This window comes from Anabrus simplex, chromosome 3, assembly GCF_040414725.1.
Source record: "Anabrus simplex isolate iqAnaSimp1 chromosome 3, ASM4041472v1, whole genome shotgun sequence".
NCBI lineage: Eukaryota > Metazoa > Arthropoda > Insecta > Orthoptera > Tettigoniidae > Anabrus > Anabrus simplex.
This window is the reverse complement of record NC_090267.1, coordinates 110533583-110549041: the sequence shown is the minus strand read 5'-3', so window position 1 is coordinate 110549041 and position 15459 is coordinate 110533583. Positions and strand designations below refer to the sequence as shown.

Below are 15459 nucleotides of genomic sequence, written 5' to 3'. Positions count from 1 at the left end.
GATGAGACGAGACGACGTCAAGAAAATCTTGAAGTGTGTGAGCAGATGTCCGGCTCCAGGGCTAAATGGTTAGCGTGCTGGCCTTTAGTTCAAGGGGCCCCGGGTTCGATTCACGGCCGGGTCGGCGATTTTAAACTTAATTGGTTATTTCAATTGGCTCGGGGACTCTGTGTGTGTCGTCCTTAGAAAATAAAAGGAAAAACAAACAAAGAAAATAAGAAAACGGAAAAGGATGGAAAAATTTAAAACATGTAAGGAAAGGGCAAAGTAAAAAAAAAAAATCGGTTAAAAAAGGCTGGTTTATTCATTGTGCTTTAGGCATGTTAGGAAATACGTTCTCCTAATTTTAATTAGAGCGAGGGTGCAAAATTCTAAAAATTAATTAAAAAAAGACAGCAACAGGGCAGAGATATAGAAGTTTATTCTTAGGGAGATATGGTAGCAAACTGGACCTCATCGCTGACGTAGCGAGGAGGGGAGCAAGTATCCTTGCGTGCAGAATATCTGGCCCATTCTCGTACGCTGTAATAGTGTTTTACCTTAATTATACAATATTGGTTGTACTGGGAATATTTTTACTTATAGAACATACCGATACCAGTGTTGAATGTACCTTTCATATGGTAGCCTCACCATACTGGTTGTTAGCAATACTCGAAAATAGAAGATTCTGACGAATTCGCTGAAGTTATTGATGTCGTGGAGAAAGAAAGAAAGAATGAAAGAGCCCCTTGAAAAGAAAACAAGGGTGGAAGAAGACCCGGTTGAAGAAAGAAGATCGTAGCGAGAGGAATAAGGGCTGTAAAGTTACTTGTGTTCACAATGCCAAACAAAGGAGACTTTCTAAGGATGATTTCGAATTTTTATATGATAAATATTGGTCATTGGAAGACGCTATTAAACAGAGACAGTTCATTCAAAGTAATTTGCAAGTTAGTAATATTGTGAAACATTCTTCTGAAAATCCTAATAGTAAGTGTTCCATTAGCACCATTTACTTTATGAAAACTTAATTGCGTCCTTTCTTAGTGTTTTAAGTACTGAAAGATCTCAAGTGGATTATGCTACTAAGCTTATCTTAGACGATGATGGAGATATGAAGGGAAACAGCGATGGAGCTCGAGTTTCGGAAGAAAGTCGAAAGCTGAGAGTTGATATAATATCTCATATAAAACGCTTCAGAAGCAGTTAAAGCCACTGTGGTAGACAGCAAGCCTGAGGACAGAAGTTCCTACCTACGCATTTCACTGTCAATAAAACGTTCAAGGAATTGCTCCGGAAGAGTGGAAAAACCAGAGAAGACTGAATATTCTTTGTATTATTCTGTGTTCAGGAGTGAATTTAATGGGTACGTGTCCATCAAAATAGACACATGCAGTGCGTGTTTGATACTGAAAGAATTCTACAAATCAGAGGAATATGTACGGAAAAAAGAAGGAGTTCATTATTGAGTTGGCCGTTTATAAAATGCGAGTAAACAGATTTTTTCCAGAACTCAGTCTAAGGTTAGAGGAAACACTGAAAATTAAATTTCGAACTACTAATGCAGAATTAATCTTTGCCGAAAACATTCTTTGGAGAGGCTTATTATACCAGCTAGTTGTGATACTATACCTTTAGCATCGTTATTCATGGCTATCGCAAGTCTTCAAACGAGAACAGAGATTTTTCTACCGCTGGATCAAAACTGAATATGCAAGGGGGTGTAATGAATTTGTATTGTGTCTGATGCACTTCTGTTCAACTTATATCAATAAAAGTAAGGTAAGGTAAGGGTTATTCTGCCCGAAGGCAGGTCCGAACCTCCACAGAGGTGTTCCTGAGCCGGGGTTTACGTGCGGTAGGGTGGCCAGTTCCTTTCCGCTCCTCCATTCCCTTACCCCCACCAACAGCGCGTGGCAACCCATCCAACTCCTGACCACACCCAATGTTGCTTAACTTCGGAGATCTCACGGGATCCGATGTTTCAACACGGCTACGGCCATTATATCAATAAAAAGTGCCTGAATAATGTGACAAAACTTTAATTGTTTTCTGGTCAAAACGAGAACTATACTGTTTTGAAATGAAATGGCGTATGGCTTTTAGTGCTGGGAGTGTCCGAGGACAAGTTCGGCTCGCCAGGTGCAGGTCTTCTGATTTGACTCCTGTAGGCGACCTGTGCGTTGTGATGAGGATGAAATGATGATGAAGACGACACATACACCCAGTCCCCGTGCCCGCGAAATTAACCAATGGTGCTTAAAATTCCCCCTGCCGGGAATCGAACCCGGGACCCCTCTGACCAAAAGCCAGCACGCTAACCATTTAGCCATGGAGCCGGACATATTCTGTTTTGATAGCCCTGGTGAAATTTTGTAAGCAGAACAAGCTGAATTTCGAATGGTACTTCCCAGTTAGAGGACATTCTTATATGTCAGCTGATTGTGCTTTTGTTCTTGTGGAAAGAAAGCTAAAAAAAATAGAGAAAAAATTGAAGTCAGCAGAGTACAATGACGTATTCTTAGAAGTTGGAACACTGATAAAAAGTTGCAGTATGAAGTTCAGTGACTGGAAGAAGGCTACGAACAGTCATCTAAAATGTGTCAATGATGTTGGAAAGTGTTGCTGGAATGAAACATGACAGGGAAAACCGGAATGTTCGGAGAAAAACCTGCCCACCTCCGCTTTGTCGAGCACAAATCTCGCATGGAGAGACCGGGATTTGAACCACGGAACCCAGCCCTGAAAGCCACGGAGGCTCTTTGAAATACTAGTATACCTCACATAAATATACCTACCTGCTAGGTTACGCACGATGAAGCTCAGTTCTCTGTTCTCGTCGCGCTCCGAGAAGCGACCCCACAACACGAGAGCGTTCCCCAGGCAGGTAAGGGAGCCAATCAGCCACACCATAGCTCGCAGGATAGGCCGGGCCAGCAGGTGATCAGAAGAGGACACACCTGTAAAAAGAATATATGAGCAGATCATAGGAAAGAATACCTTTGAAATCCATCAGACCTTCTTTTCATGGATATTCCATAAACCATTACCTAGTAGTAAGATTCCCTAGAGCACTTTACCCATATACGTCACAGATATGTACTTCTACTTGGACAACTTTAGATGGTAAATATGTCCTCCGGAGTTAGTTATGTAGATACAAGTGTGGCTAAACGTTGGAAAAAGGCTTGTAGTCCGTCTGGTATTGACGATTTTTAGGTATCCAGCCGTGTCCGGCTCCATGGCTAAAATGTTAGCCTGCTGGTGTTTGGTCCAGAAGGCCCCAGGTTCGATTCCCGGCCCGGTAGGATATTCTAACCTTAAATGGTTAATTCCCTTGTTTCGGAGACTGGGTGTTTGTGCTGTCCCCAACATCCCTGCAACTCACACACCACACATAACACTATTCTCCGCCACAATAACACGCAGTTACATACAAATGGCTGATGCCGCCCACCCTCATCGGAGGGTCTGCCTTACAAGGCTAGACGTAGCCGCACGAAGTTAATTATATATCACTATCATGAAGACGAGATCATCATCACTTAAAAATTAACGAGTAGGCCTACTACATTTAAACTTGATTTAGTATAGATGGGTTTTGGCTTTGACTGAAGTATATCTCGGTGTTTACCCTCCCCTGTCAAGATACTATTCGTCACTGGTGGGAGTCTCATGAACGAAATATGATGATGACGATGATGATAATAATAATAATAATAATAATAATAATAATAATAATAATAATAATAATATGATAAACACCGGACGGGTTAGCTTTGCAGTTGGGAGCGCGAAGCTGTGAACATCCGGGAGATAGTGAGTTCGAACCCACTGTCAGCAGCCCTGTAGATGGTTTTCCGTGGTTTCCCATTTTCATACCAGGCGAATGCCGAGGCTGTGAATAATGAGAACTTGTAGCTGTTTTCGCATTTCGCTAAACGTACACTTTCATTGTTCAGGAGCATAATGCGAAGTCAAGGACCAACATATTTTATCGAGTAGTTTTGTAAAGAACAGTTATTTAGAGTTTTTGGCATTTGTGAATATATCTATTTACCGAGCGAGTGGTTGCGCGGTTTGAGTCACGTTGCTGTCAGTTTGCTTTCGGAAGATAGTGGGTTCGAACATCACTGTCTACAACCCTGAAGATGTGTTCCGTGGTTTCCCATGTTCACACGAGGCAAATGCTGAGGGTGTACCTTAATCAACGCCACAATCGATTCCTTCCCACTCCTAGTCTTTTCCTGTCCCAGCGATGCCATAAGACCTATTTGTGTTGGTGTCGTAAAGGGACATAAACCAAATCAAAACCCATGGCGCAACAACACCGAAGGACCATGGCCTACCATGCGACCACTGCTCAGCCCGAAGGCCTGCGGGTTACGAGGACTCAAGGGACGTCCAAGGTTATTACTAATGTTACTAATGTTACTGGTTTTACGTCCCACTAACTACTCGGTACATTTTAGGAGCCTTTGAGATGTGGTTCTACTGAAAGTTACTGAGAGTGCCACAAACAGATCATGTTGCAAATGTTGAGATTCTAGGAGGATGAAAAGGGTAAGGAAGTTCTGGCAACTGTGAAAGCAAGGAAACTTCAGTACCGTGGACGTATTACGAGGAATGAAAGCAGATATCAACCACAGCAGTCTGTCGTTCAAGAAAAGATGCTGGTAGGTGAAGAATTTCCTGGTTAAAGAAATAATCTGCACCTCCATGTTAACTACAGAAATACTCCGAGCTGAGCATAGCAGAAAAAACACTGCCGAAATGGTTGCCGACATCCGGAGCAGATAGGGACTAAGGAGAAGACGAAGATAATGACCCACATTTTTACGGATTTTGGAGTCACCGAGATGCCGGAATTTTTCCCGCAGCAGATTTTTACGTTCCAGTAAATCTACCGGCACAACGCTGAAGTATTAGAGCACCTTCAAATACCAGTGGACAGAGCCGGGGTGTCGAACCTGCGAAGCTGAGTCACTCAGTCCGGCTGCAGGGTTGTGAAAAGACATGTTTCTATAAACATTAGTGACAATCATCCCCTTTCTAGGAAGTAGAATTCCACTATACTATGTGCTCTTCATCCCTGAATATGGAGTGGATGTATGGATACTTACTGAAAATATAAACACGGGAATAGATCATTTTTACAATTTGAATTTTCAGTCTTTCACATAATGGTATCAGGAGCACCAAAGACATCACATTCAACTCGAAATATGATGATGATAATAATAATAATAATAATAATAATAATAATAATAATAATAATAATAATAATAATGATGATGATGTCACCGGGAGGGTTGGCCGTGTAGTTAGGGCGCGTAGCTGTGAGCATCAAGGAGATAGTGAGTTCGAACCCACTGTCGGCAGCCCTGAAGATGGATTTCCGTGGTTTCCCATTTTGACACCAGGCAAATCCCGGGGCTGTATCTTAATTAAGGCCACGGCCAATTCCTTCCCATTCCTAGGCCTATACCATCGTCACCATAAGACCTATCTGTGTTATGGTGCGACGTAAAGCAAATTGTAAAAAAAAAAAAAAAAAAAAAAAAAGGAAAAAAAATGAAAAGATGAACAAGTTATGACAAGTTATGAATAAGTGTATGAAGGCTGATAGCGACACGGCTTTGTAGGTAGATAATAACGTTGCCCACGGAAGCATTTGGTAAACTTTTTGCAATTGAATGGGTTAGTTAAAGTAACAGGCAGCAACTTTCTATGACGAGAGAATACTTAAACTGGCCTTCAGGTACGACAAGTGCCCAAGTGTCCAATGTGTAAATGTAGGTTAATGGATGAGACAATACTTGTGTATTAAGTTTCGTTAATATAATAACAATACCATTTTATGTAGCAAAAAGTTTTTACTTTCGGAATCGGCTTAGCACTTACCAACGTTATGAAGATGGATGCTGGAACTGCCCGCCTTCAATGTCCCCACATTTTGGCACCTCTTTATGAAACTGCCATTTTAGAAACCATTAGCGCAGGGCCATAAGAGTGAAAGGCGAGGTTCTGCGTGAGTGAGAGATTTTTTCGCTAGTGGCTTTACGTCGCACCGACACAGATAGGTCTTATGGCGACGATGGGAGAGTAAAGGTCGAGGAGTTGGAAGGAAGCGGCCGTGGCCTTAATTAAGGTACAGCCCCAGCATTTGCCTGGTGTAAAAATGGGAAACCCAGGAAAACCATCTTCAGGGCTGCCGACAGTGGGATTCGAACCCACTGTCTCCCGGATGAAAGCTCACAGCCCCGCACGTCTAACCGCACGGACAACTCGCTCGGTGAGTGAGACATGTAATCGTATGTCAAGGAGTCATTGAAAGTCAAAAGTTAAACAGATTTATGTGAACGGCATGGAAGTAATGTAAATCGTTGATGTACGGCTAATTTATGTGTTCATAATATACGAAAGCCGATACAACTTGCAAATCTATGGTAGATCTTGTGGTTGGAAATCGGAAGAGCAAGCTCAGAACCCCGTGGTATACGGTAGTTCGAATGAAGAACCTTTTAGTTACAGGCAGATATGGATAAAGAATAATTACATAAACAGCTGAGAAGAGGAAGGGTCAGACATTGCATATAGTCCAGAAGACGTCAAAGGAGGCCATGGAATAACTTGGAATCATATACGGTTGATCATCTAGAAGGCATACGGTGTGACGTATTACATGTTCAGAAGAATAAACAATTGTAGGATGTGTTCCTTTGTGAATTTCGGTAGGTAAGAAGGAGTGATCGCGGTGACAAGTTCCTCAAATGTCAAAATCAGGTGTAATGAAGTTGTAATATGGCAGCTCTCTGGATCGTGAAAAGCGAATCATTTATTATTGCCAAAATAATGAAGATAGAATTTTGTTTTTCCGACAATACTGGCATGAAGAAACCAGTTAGGAAGCAAATAATGTGCATAGCTCTGGTACACGCATAAAAGCTGAGACAATTTGCTAAATTGAAGGGCTAAATAGCATTAAATAAGCTTAATAATCGTCAAATAGCATTGACTTATGCAGGCGAGTGTTAACCCATGAAAGTGGAATTATAAAATCTGTGTGAACTCTTTTTAACGATTCTCGTTCAAGTTTCAGGGTTGGAGCCAGTGATACTATCCATGGTTATGAATCAAGAAATAAATAAGGAGGAAATGTGTGCTTAAATTGGCAGGGTCCCTGATGGATCCGAGCTCTACTGGAATGTACGGGATGACATGAACAGATGACCTGACCACCACTACTTTCATGATGGAATGAAGACTGGATCTTCTAATGATGAGTAGACGTACATTTGTCCTTCCTTGCTTATCTGTAGTTGCTTATGGTAGATGTAAATGTTAATATCACACAGGTGATTTTAAAGAAAATAACTTGAATAACCTAACGTGTTAATGGTGTTAATTTAATGATGTGTTGTCCGACCGCGTATACGTTAGAACTATGCTCGCCGTCTGTAAATATTTGGGTTAGATGCGATCTTTTCTGCGTTGTTCTTGTATTAGTGAATAATTGTGAAGGTGAATGTAATATATCTTGTGCGTTACAGGTAAGTTCTTCAGATGTCCGTATGTGTGATATAATTAATGTGGTGATCCTTAGTGTAAGGAGTTCCGCGGATTGTTGTGATATGCTCATTCAGCAGGAACTATGTAATGTTTATACGTATAATATTGAGGCTCTTCGATTGCCTTTGCTTGTTTATTTAGGAAATGATTTTCTATTCTTATGCGGTGCATATTGTGATGGTATAAGGTGAAATGTAGGATCATCTGAAGTTATAATTTGGTGTGAAATAATCAGTGAATGAGATTTATTGATTTGTTCATTGCATTGGTAAGTTGATTCTTTGAGATGGTCAATATGATAGGATGGTGTTACTGAACGGTATGTTCGCCGCGCATTCGAGTGCTAGATAACGACCGATGTATTTAATGTTGGGATTGAAGCATTTCGAAGAGATTTCTGTTGAGCATATGAATTGTTATAGTTTAAGTTCTGTTATAACATGAGTAACGGAATAGTCGAGCGGACATGTAAGTAGGATCTTCGACAATTTATACTGGAATGGTAGACCGAATTTTGAGGTCGATATCACCTGTAAGTGTGCGTTGATATTTGTAGCATTGCTTGAGGCAGCAATTTTGTGCAGTAGCATTATTTTCAGCATGATGGAGAGATGCAAACGCAGCTCAGATCTTCTGGCATTGGATTATTTAATATGTGAGTAATTAGTGCTTAATTTTCAGATGCACCTATGTGGAGCATCCAGATGGATGATGGAACGTGGTCATTCAATTAAGGGACGACAACATTATAATTATTTATTTGAAATGATTCTATGTTTGTTTAAAGACCGCTAGGGAATTCAAGTTATTGTTAGCTAGCTAGGTGTTTATAAGATGAAACAGATAGAAACAGGTAGAGCAGGGAGGACAAGGTACGGATAATAAGTGAAATACAATGAATGAATAAGTTTAGAGGAGATAAAGGATTCAATTTACTGATTTTCCAATGTGTTTAATAACTACTTAAATGAAGTATCAAAGAAAGTAATGAGCGATGATAATGTTTGAATTTAATTGTGGATAACTTTCAAGAAAGACTTAATTTTAATAGAGCATGACAAGGTGTTCATAAGAATGTTTTCTTAAAAGAAAATATGTTTGCTTATTCAGCTTATTAATTATATCCAATTAGTATTGTTTATTAAAGTTGATGTCCTTCCAAATTTTATTTGCGGTTATCATTTCTTGCCTAGTTTATATAAGAACCTAGTATATTGGGATAATATGTTGGATCATTATTCGATTAATTATTGAGGGGATGTGACCGCTTTCTCGCCGAAGGGCCATGCCCTTGAGTGGAGTTTTATTGCAAACCACTGAATTCTAGTCGAGGCATATTAAAGAAGTTTATTATTTCGAACCACGCGCGTCCATGAACGGTCACAATATATATATAAATAATAGGTTATAATAAATAGAGTGAGGTGGTGTGATAAATGTATCATCACAAAATAAAACAGCATGTTTCCGTGCTGAAAGTTTTGTTCTTTGAATAAGTTACAGCCAGACCAAGGCATAACCAAATCAAATACACTATTTTTACAAATTGCTTTACGTCGCAGCGACACAGACAGGTGTTATGGAGACGATAGATTAGTAAATGGCTAGGAGCAGGAAGGAAGCGACCGCACATTTACCTGGTGCGGAAATGGGAAACCACGGAAAACATCTTCAGAGCAGCCGTTGGTGAGGTTCGAACCCACTTTCTCCCGAATGCAAGGTGACAGCTATGTGACCCAAACCACGCAGCCGCTCGCTCAGTAGTACATGGATTACCCGAATGAAACTGAGACATTAGTACGAGCGTCGTTATTCGAAGAAAGAGAACATTGCTCAAGCGTCGGTGGATGGCGATTTATGTCGGGGGAAAATCTGGTATAAAAAGAAAGATCAAGTGTTAGTTTGCAGTTTGTATGCACGGAAACAATGTGATTAAGTACGGGTTTGCCATTAATTCGTCCAGAATTTCCCAGCGTCTGTTATTCAGTTTATACTGGCAGGAGGTGTTAGCGGAACCGAGATTCACCGTCGAATGAACGACGTATATGTATTGGCGTGTATCATGCTGTGCAGTGTTCTGATGATATTAATAATTTCATCATGGACGAGTGAGGGCGTGCTGAAACCAAGTTAGGCACAGTGATGAGCTTGGTGAGGAAATGAGAAAAGAAAAATATCAAGGGATACCGGTTCGCAAACAATGGTGAGTCTGAGACGCCTTTAAAGAATGGTTCTGTCGTCAACCACGGACGTTGTTCGCTCGGGTATCCGTCATCAAGTGTACCGCTGGGTCACTTACTTGAACTAACAAGACGACTATATTTAGACAGATATGTCACTCATACTGAACCCTTCATTCACAGTCATCGAAAGGGACCCTGAACTTACTAGCCACCTAGCCGCGAGATACGTTGTTGGGAAAGGAGTGTCCATTTTTGCATCATTACTTCAGGAGCACCCTGTGTCTTCTTCATGTTTCGTACCCACGAGACAAGAGCATTGAGTTTCTTAGGGGAGAATTTCGGATGGATTCGAATATACTCGTAGCTAATTTCTAAAATACCATGATTATCCAGATGTAAATTAAAGCTTGGATTGGTACAGTGAAACGTCCAGTAAATTGGACGGAATTTTCTTGTTATTAATTCCCTTCTGGCCAAAGATGGAAAGATTGTGCAAGACCGTGGCAAAATTCGAAGCCACACGTGTATGTCGTCATATTGGGAGAACATCATTTATCCAACCCACGCTTCAGCATTTTGGACCGTTCCGAGGCAAATTAAAACTATGAGATCATGAGATTCATATTCCTCGAATTTTTCTGAACATTATGGATGTCAACAACAAAGATGAGACCCGTGAGATAATGGAATTGTCTAATGTGGTGCAATATTTATATCACTTTCTCGCGCCAAAACGCAGATATACTAGGAGTGACGACTGAGGCCAGGAGCAGTTCGGAAGGCGAGACCTGTGTTCCTCTTGGTCACTTATTTATGTGAGGATGGTGGCGGACACTCAAAATTGGTCATGGCAAGAGTGAATACCAGCCTAGAAGGAGTATGGCAAGAACTGGTGGAGTGTGAAATGAAATAAATACTCATATTATTCATGTGAATATAAAATTTGTCCGTGTTTGGTGAGGGAAACAATATAAAATCAACGGCATATCTCGGCACGCTAATTTAAATATATTCTTTTTGCCTGTTAAATGAATAAGAAGTGAATTGATAAAAAATTATATGTTATAAGTGTACAGTGTTTTGTGTTGATATCATATAAAGGCAAATATATCCCGGAAGAAAACGTGTGAAATAACATTAAAGATTCACATATATTTGTTAATTATTAACATTTTCAGTGTGTAGAATGTAAGAATAAAATTGAATAATGTTGTTAATTAGAATCTCCGAGAAGAAATGTGTGAAATGTGCATAGTGTGTGTCAACATGGTATGTTAAGCCATAATTGAGCCTTCGGCGAACGGCAATGTCCGATAACATGCCATTGCTCAGGAAAAATCCAGGTGGGTGACATGATTTGTGTTCTTTAAAGTGTATTCTGCATCGTTATATTCTGTATAAATAGGAGCCGAAGTTTCAGACCGATAGTTTGTTGTTTTTCTTTGCTTTTGTGTAAATATTAAGTGTTGTGTGGCAAAGAGATATTTCGCATGTGGTCAGTAATGAGAAGTTTGCGTAGACGTTATGTTAAAATTCCAAAATTTCAGACGATTAGTTTAAATCGGATTAAAGGATGCATCCGATAAAGATAAGTTCTATGCCAGTTTGTCGTTAAAGAATTATTGTGTCAGGGTTTCGAGTCCAATTATAATGTAAAATGTAGTTGTGCGTTGGTGAATTTTGTTTTGTAGGAATCAGATAGAGATAACGTAATGTCTAAATTAAGTCAAGATCGGCGTGATATTCCTGCCATTTAAAGTTTGATATTTGTTAGAAGTTCGTTCCAGTAGTTTACGTAATTTAAGTACGATGACGAATCCGTGAAATAAGGCACGATATAAGCACTAAATATAAAATGAGATCAAGATGGGCCACATAAAATTATGTAAGACATTACTCTGATATCAAATATAAATCCAATAGCCATGATGAGAAAAAAACAAACCAGTAGAGACTGTGGTAAATAAATGAGTGGAGTTGAATTCCGGGATGAAATAATAGTGAATGACAACTGACATAAAATAAATATTCGATCAGAACAGGCTTCGAATCTTCGACTTGGAACACAACTCTGCTTTGTAATATTACAGCATCTGTTGGTACAAAATGGTCTACAGCTGAGTCTGGCAGAAGCCTAACTCTACAGAACTACCGTAGGGGCTCACAACTTGTAACTTATGACCTATTAGTTTTATCAGCCTAACTTTGGAGAATGAGGCAAGGACTGCTAGGCAAGATAGCTGCTATACTCTATTCGTACAGACCTAACTAGAGAACTACCACAGGGGCTCACAAATTGTAACGTATGACCTATTAGTTTTATCAGCCTAACTTTGGAGAATGAGGCAAGGACTGCTAGGCAAGATAGCTGCTATACTCTATTCGTACAGACCTAACTAGAGAACTACCACAGGGGCTCACAAATTGTAACGTATGACCTATTAGTTTTATCAGCCTAACTTTCGAGAATCAAGTCAAGGACTGCTAGGCAAGATTGCTGCTATACTCTATTCGTACAGACCTAACTAGAGAGCTACCTTAGGGGCCAACAACTTGTAACTTATGACCTATTAGTTTCATCAGCCTAACTTGGAGAACCGAGGCAAGAATTGCTATACTCTATTCGTACAACCTAACTAGCGAGCTACCTTAGGGGCTCACAGCTTGCAACTGACATATGACATATTAGCTTTATCAGCCTCTCTCGAGAACCGAAGCAAGGACTGCTAGGCAAGATGGCTGCTATACTCTGTTCGTACAGACCTAACTAGAGAGCTACCACAGAGGCTCATTATTTTATGAGCCTAACTTTCGAGAACCGAGGCAAGGACAGCTATACTCTATTCGTATAGACCAAACCAGATGGCTACTACAGGGGCTTACAACTTGTAACTTATGGCCTATTTGTCTTATCGGTCTAACCTCTGGGACAGACGCAAGGGCTGCTATACTCTATTCGTATAGACCAAACCAGATGGCTACTACAGGGGCTTACAACTTGTAACTTATGGCCTATTTGTCTTATCGGTCTAACCTCTGGGACAGACGCAAGGGCTGCTATACTCTATTCGTATAGACCAAACCAGATGGCTACTACAGGGGCTTACAACTTGTAACTTATGGCCTATTTGTCTTATCGGTCTAACCTCTGGGACAGACGCAAGGGCTGCTATACTCTATTCGTATAGACCAAACCAGATGGCTACTACAGGGGCTTACAACTTGTAACTTATGGCCTATTTGTCTTATCGGTCTAACCTCTGGGACAGACGCAAGGGCTGCTATACTCTATTCGTATAGACCAAACCAGATGGCTACTACAGGGGCTTACAACTTGTAACTTATGGCCTATTTGTCTTATCGGTCTAACCTCTGGGACAGACGCAAGGGCTGCTATACTCTATTCGTATAGACCAAACCAGATGGCTACTACAGGGGCTTACAACTTGTAACTTATGGCCTATTTGTCTTATCGGTCTAACCTCTGGGACAGACGCAAGGGCTGCTATACTCTATTCGTATAGACCAAACCAGATGGCTACTACAGGGGCTTACAACTTGTAACTTATGGCCTATTTGTCTTATCGGTCTAACCTCTGGGACAGACGCAAGGGCTGCTATACTCTATTCGTATAGACCAAACCAGATGGCTACTACAGGGGCTTACAACTTGTAACTTATGGCCTATTTGTCTTATCGGTCTAACCTCTGGGACAGACGCAAGGGCTGCTATACTCTATTCGTATAGACCAAACCAGATGGCTACTACAGGGGCTTACAACTTGTAACTTATGGCCTATTTGTCTTATCGGTCTAACCTCTGGGACAGACGCAAGGGCTGCTATACTCTATTCGTATAGACCAAACCAGATGGCTACTACAGGGGCTTACAACTTGTAACTTATGGCCTATTTGTCTTATCGGTCTAACCTCTGGGACAGACGCAAGGGCTGCTATACTCTATTCCTATAGACTTAAGTAGAGAGCTGCCTCAGGGGCTCACAACTTTTATGGCCTATTAGTTTTATCTGCCTAACGTTCGAGAAATGAGGCAAGGGCTTCTATGCAAGATGACTGCTGTAGTCTATTCGCATCTACCTAGCTAGAGAGCTACCTCAGGGGCTCACAACGTGACCTATTATTTTCATCAGTCTAACTTTCGAGAACTGAGACAAGGGCTGCTATGCAAGATTGCTGATGTACTTCATTCCTATAGACCTAACTAGACGGCTGCCTCAGGGGGCTCACAACTTGTATGACCTATCAGTTTTATCAGCCTAACTTTCGAGTACTGAGGCAAGGGCTGCTATGCAAAATGGCTCCTATACTCTATTGGTATAGACCTAACTAGAGGGCTACCTTAGCGGCTCACAACTTGACACAGCCGCAGGGGTTGTAAGCCTGTCTTAAGTGTAGCCAGTACACTTCTTCCTCTGTGAGGGCTCTAACATCAACTAGTCAAAGCTTGGAGATATGCAGGTGTTAGGGTTACAAGCCAACCCGGATGCTGGAAGGTAGAAACCGCCATTAACACCACAGCGAGGATTGTAATCTCGTCTTAACGAGATGTAGCCAGCCCCTACTCCCTCTGTGAGTGCTCTAACAACATAAACTAGTCAAAACTTGGAGGTGAGCACGTGTTAGGGTTACAAGCCAACCGGGATGTTAGAAGGTAGAAACCGCTATTAACACAGCTGCAGGGGCTGTAAGCCTATCTTACAGTAGTGTAGCCAGTACTCTACTCCCTCTGCGAGGGCTCGATCGCATAAAGGACAAAAGGGCTATATGGCGAAAGGGCAAAAGAGCAAAAAGCTTAATGGCTAAAAGGACAAGAGGGAAAAAGTGCCAAATGGCAATAGAGCTAAATGGCGAAATGGCAAAAGGGCTAAATGACAAAAGAGCTAAATGGCGAATGTGCGAAAGGGCTAAAGGACTAAATGGAAAAAGGGCTAAAGGGTGAAATGCTTACATTCTAGTATTCAGGTTGTCTCTCCTCTGTTATCCGGGCTTGAGACCGGCTCTACAACTAGAGACTGAGTTAACACCCTAAGGAAGGGGGAATGTTGGAAAAGAGTCTGTGCCAATATAGTTACTTGATCAACTATATTTATGCTACAGAAGGATGTCTTAGGTGATGGTGATGGTGAGGGTGGGGCTGGGAATGTAGGAAGGTGTTTAGGCTACTGTAATGTCGAGAGAGAGCTTAAAGGTAAGGTCTTCACTTTGAGGAGCTATTACTGAGTAGTACCCGCATGACGTAGGCCTAATTCTTGCTCTATTTGAAAAATATCTGCGTTATAGTCTGTATAACCAGCATCTTGATAGGCTCTTAGTAGTTGCAAACGTTTTAGGAGTAGGTTGGGTTCTTTACAGTATTCTACGTCTATATGGTGTAACAGAGGCTTGTTGTGAGCTTTGAGCCTGCATGCAGACAGTTGATGTGTAGCGGCTTGTTTGATGTAATGCGTGCTTCAGCAGTAGTGTTTCTAGGTAAAAACTTGTTTCGATAGCACAGAAGTGTTGAAATCTTCTTCTACTTCACCTTGCATATCTTCTTCTTGAGATGCTTGCTTAGCGACAGAACGTGTAGTAGGCTTAGAAAATGAAGTAAAATCATAAAGCTCTGATGGCAAAGAATCATTGAGATCATCTTCTTCTTCTCCTTCTTTTTCTTCATTATCACTATTTTTATTATATTCCTTATCATCTTGCTCTTTAACTT

At 41.0% G+C, this 15459-nt stretch overlaps 1 protein-coding gene across 2 annotated transcripts in view; it reads right to left on the bottom strand.

The window, feature by feature from the left end:
• Lgr3 (Leucine-rich repeat-containing G protein-coupled receptor 3) overlaps positions 1-15459 on the bottom strand; it is a 487929-nt gene that overhangs the window by 72000 nt on the left and 400470 nt on the right. For both annotated transcript variants that reach the window (XM_068227013.1, XM_068227014.1), the window contains one exon: positions 2781-2942. In XM_068227013.1, coding sequence (XP_068083114.1) covers positions 2781-2942 — 162 coding nt within the window. The remainder of the gene's footprint in view (positions 1-2780; positions 2943-15459) is intronic.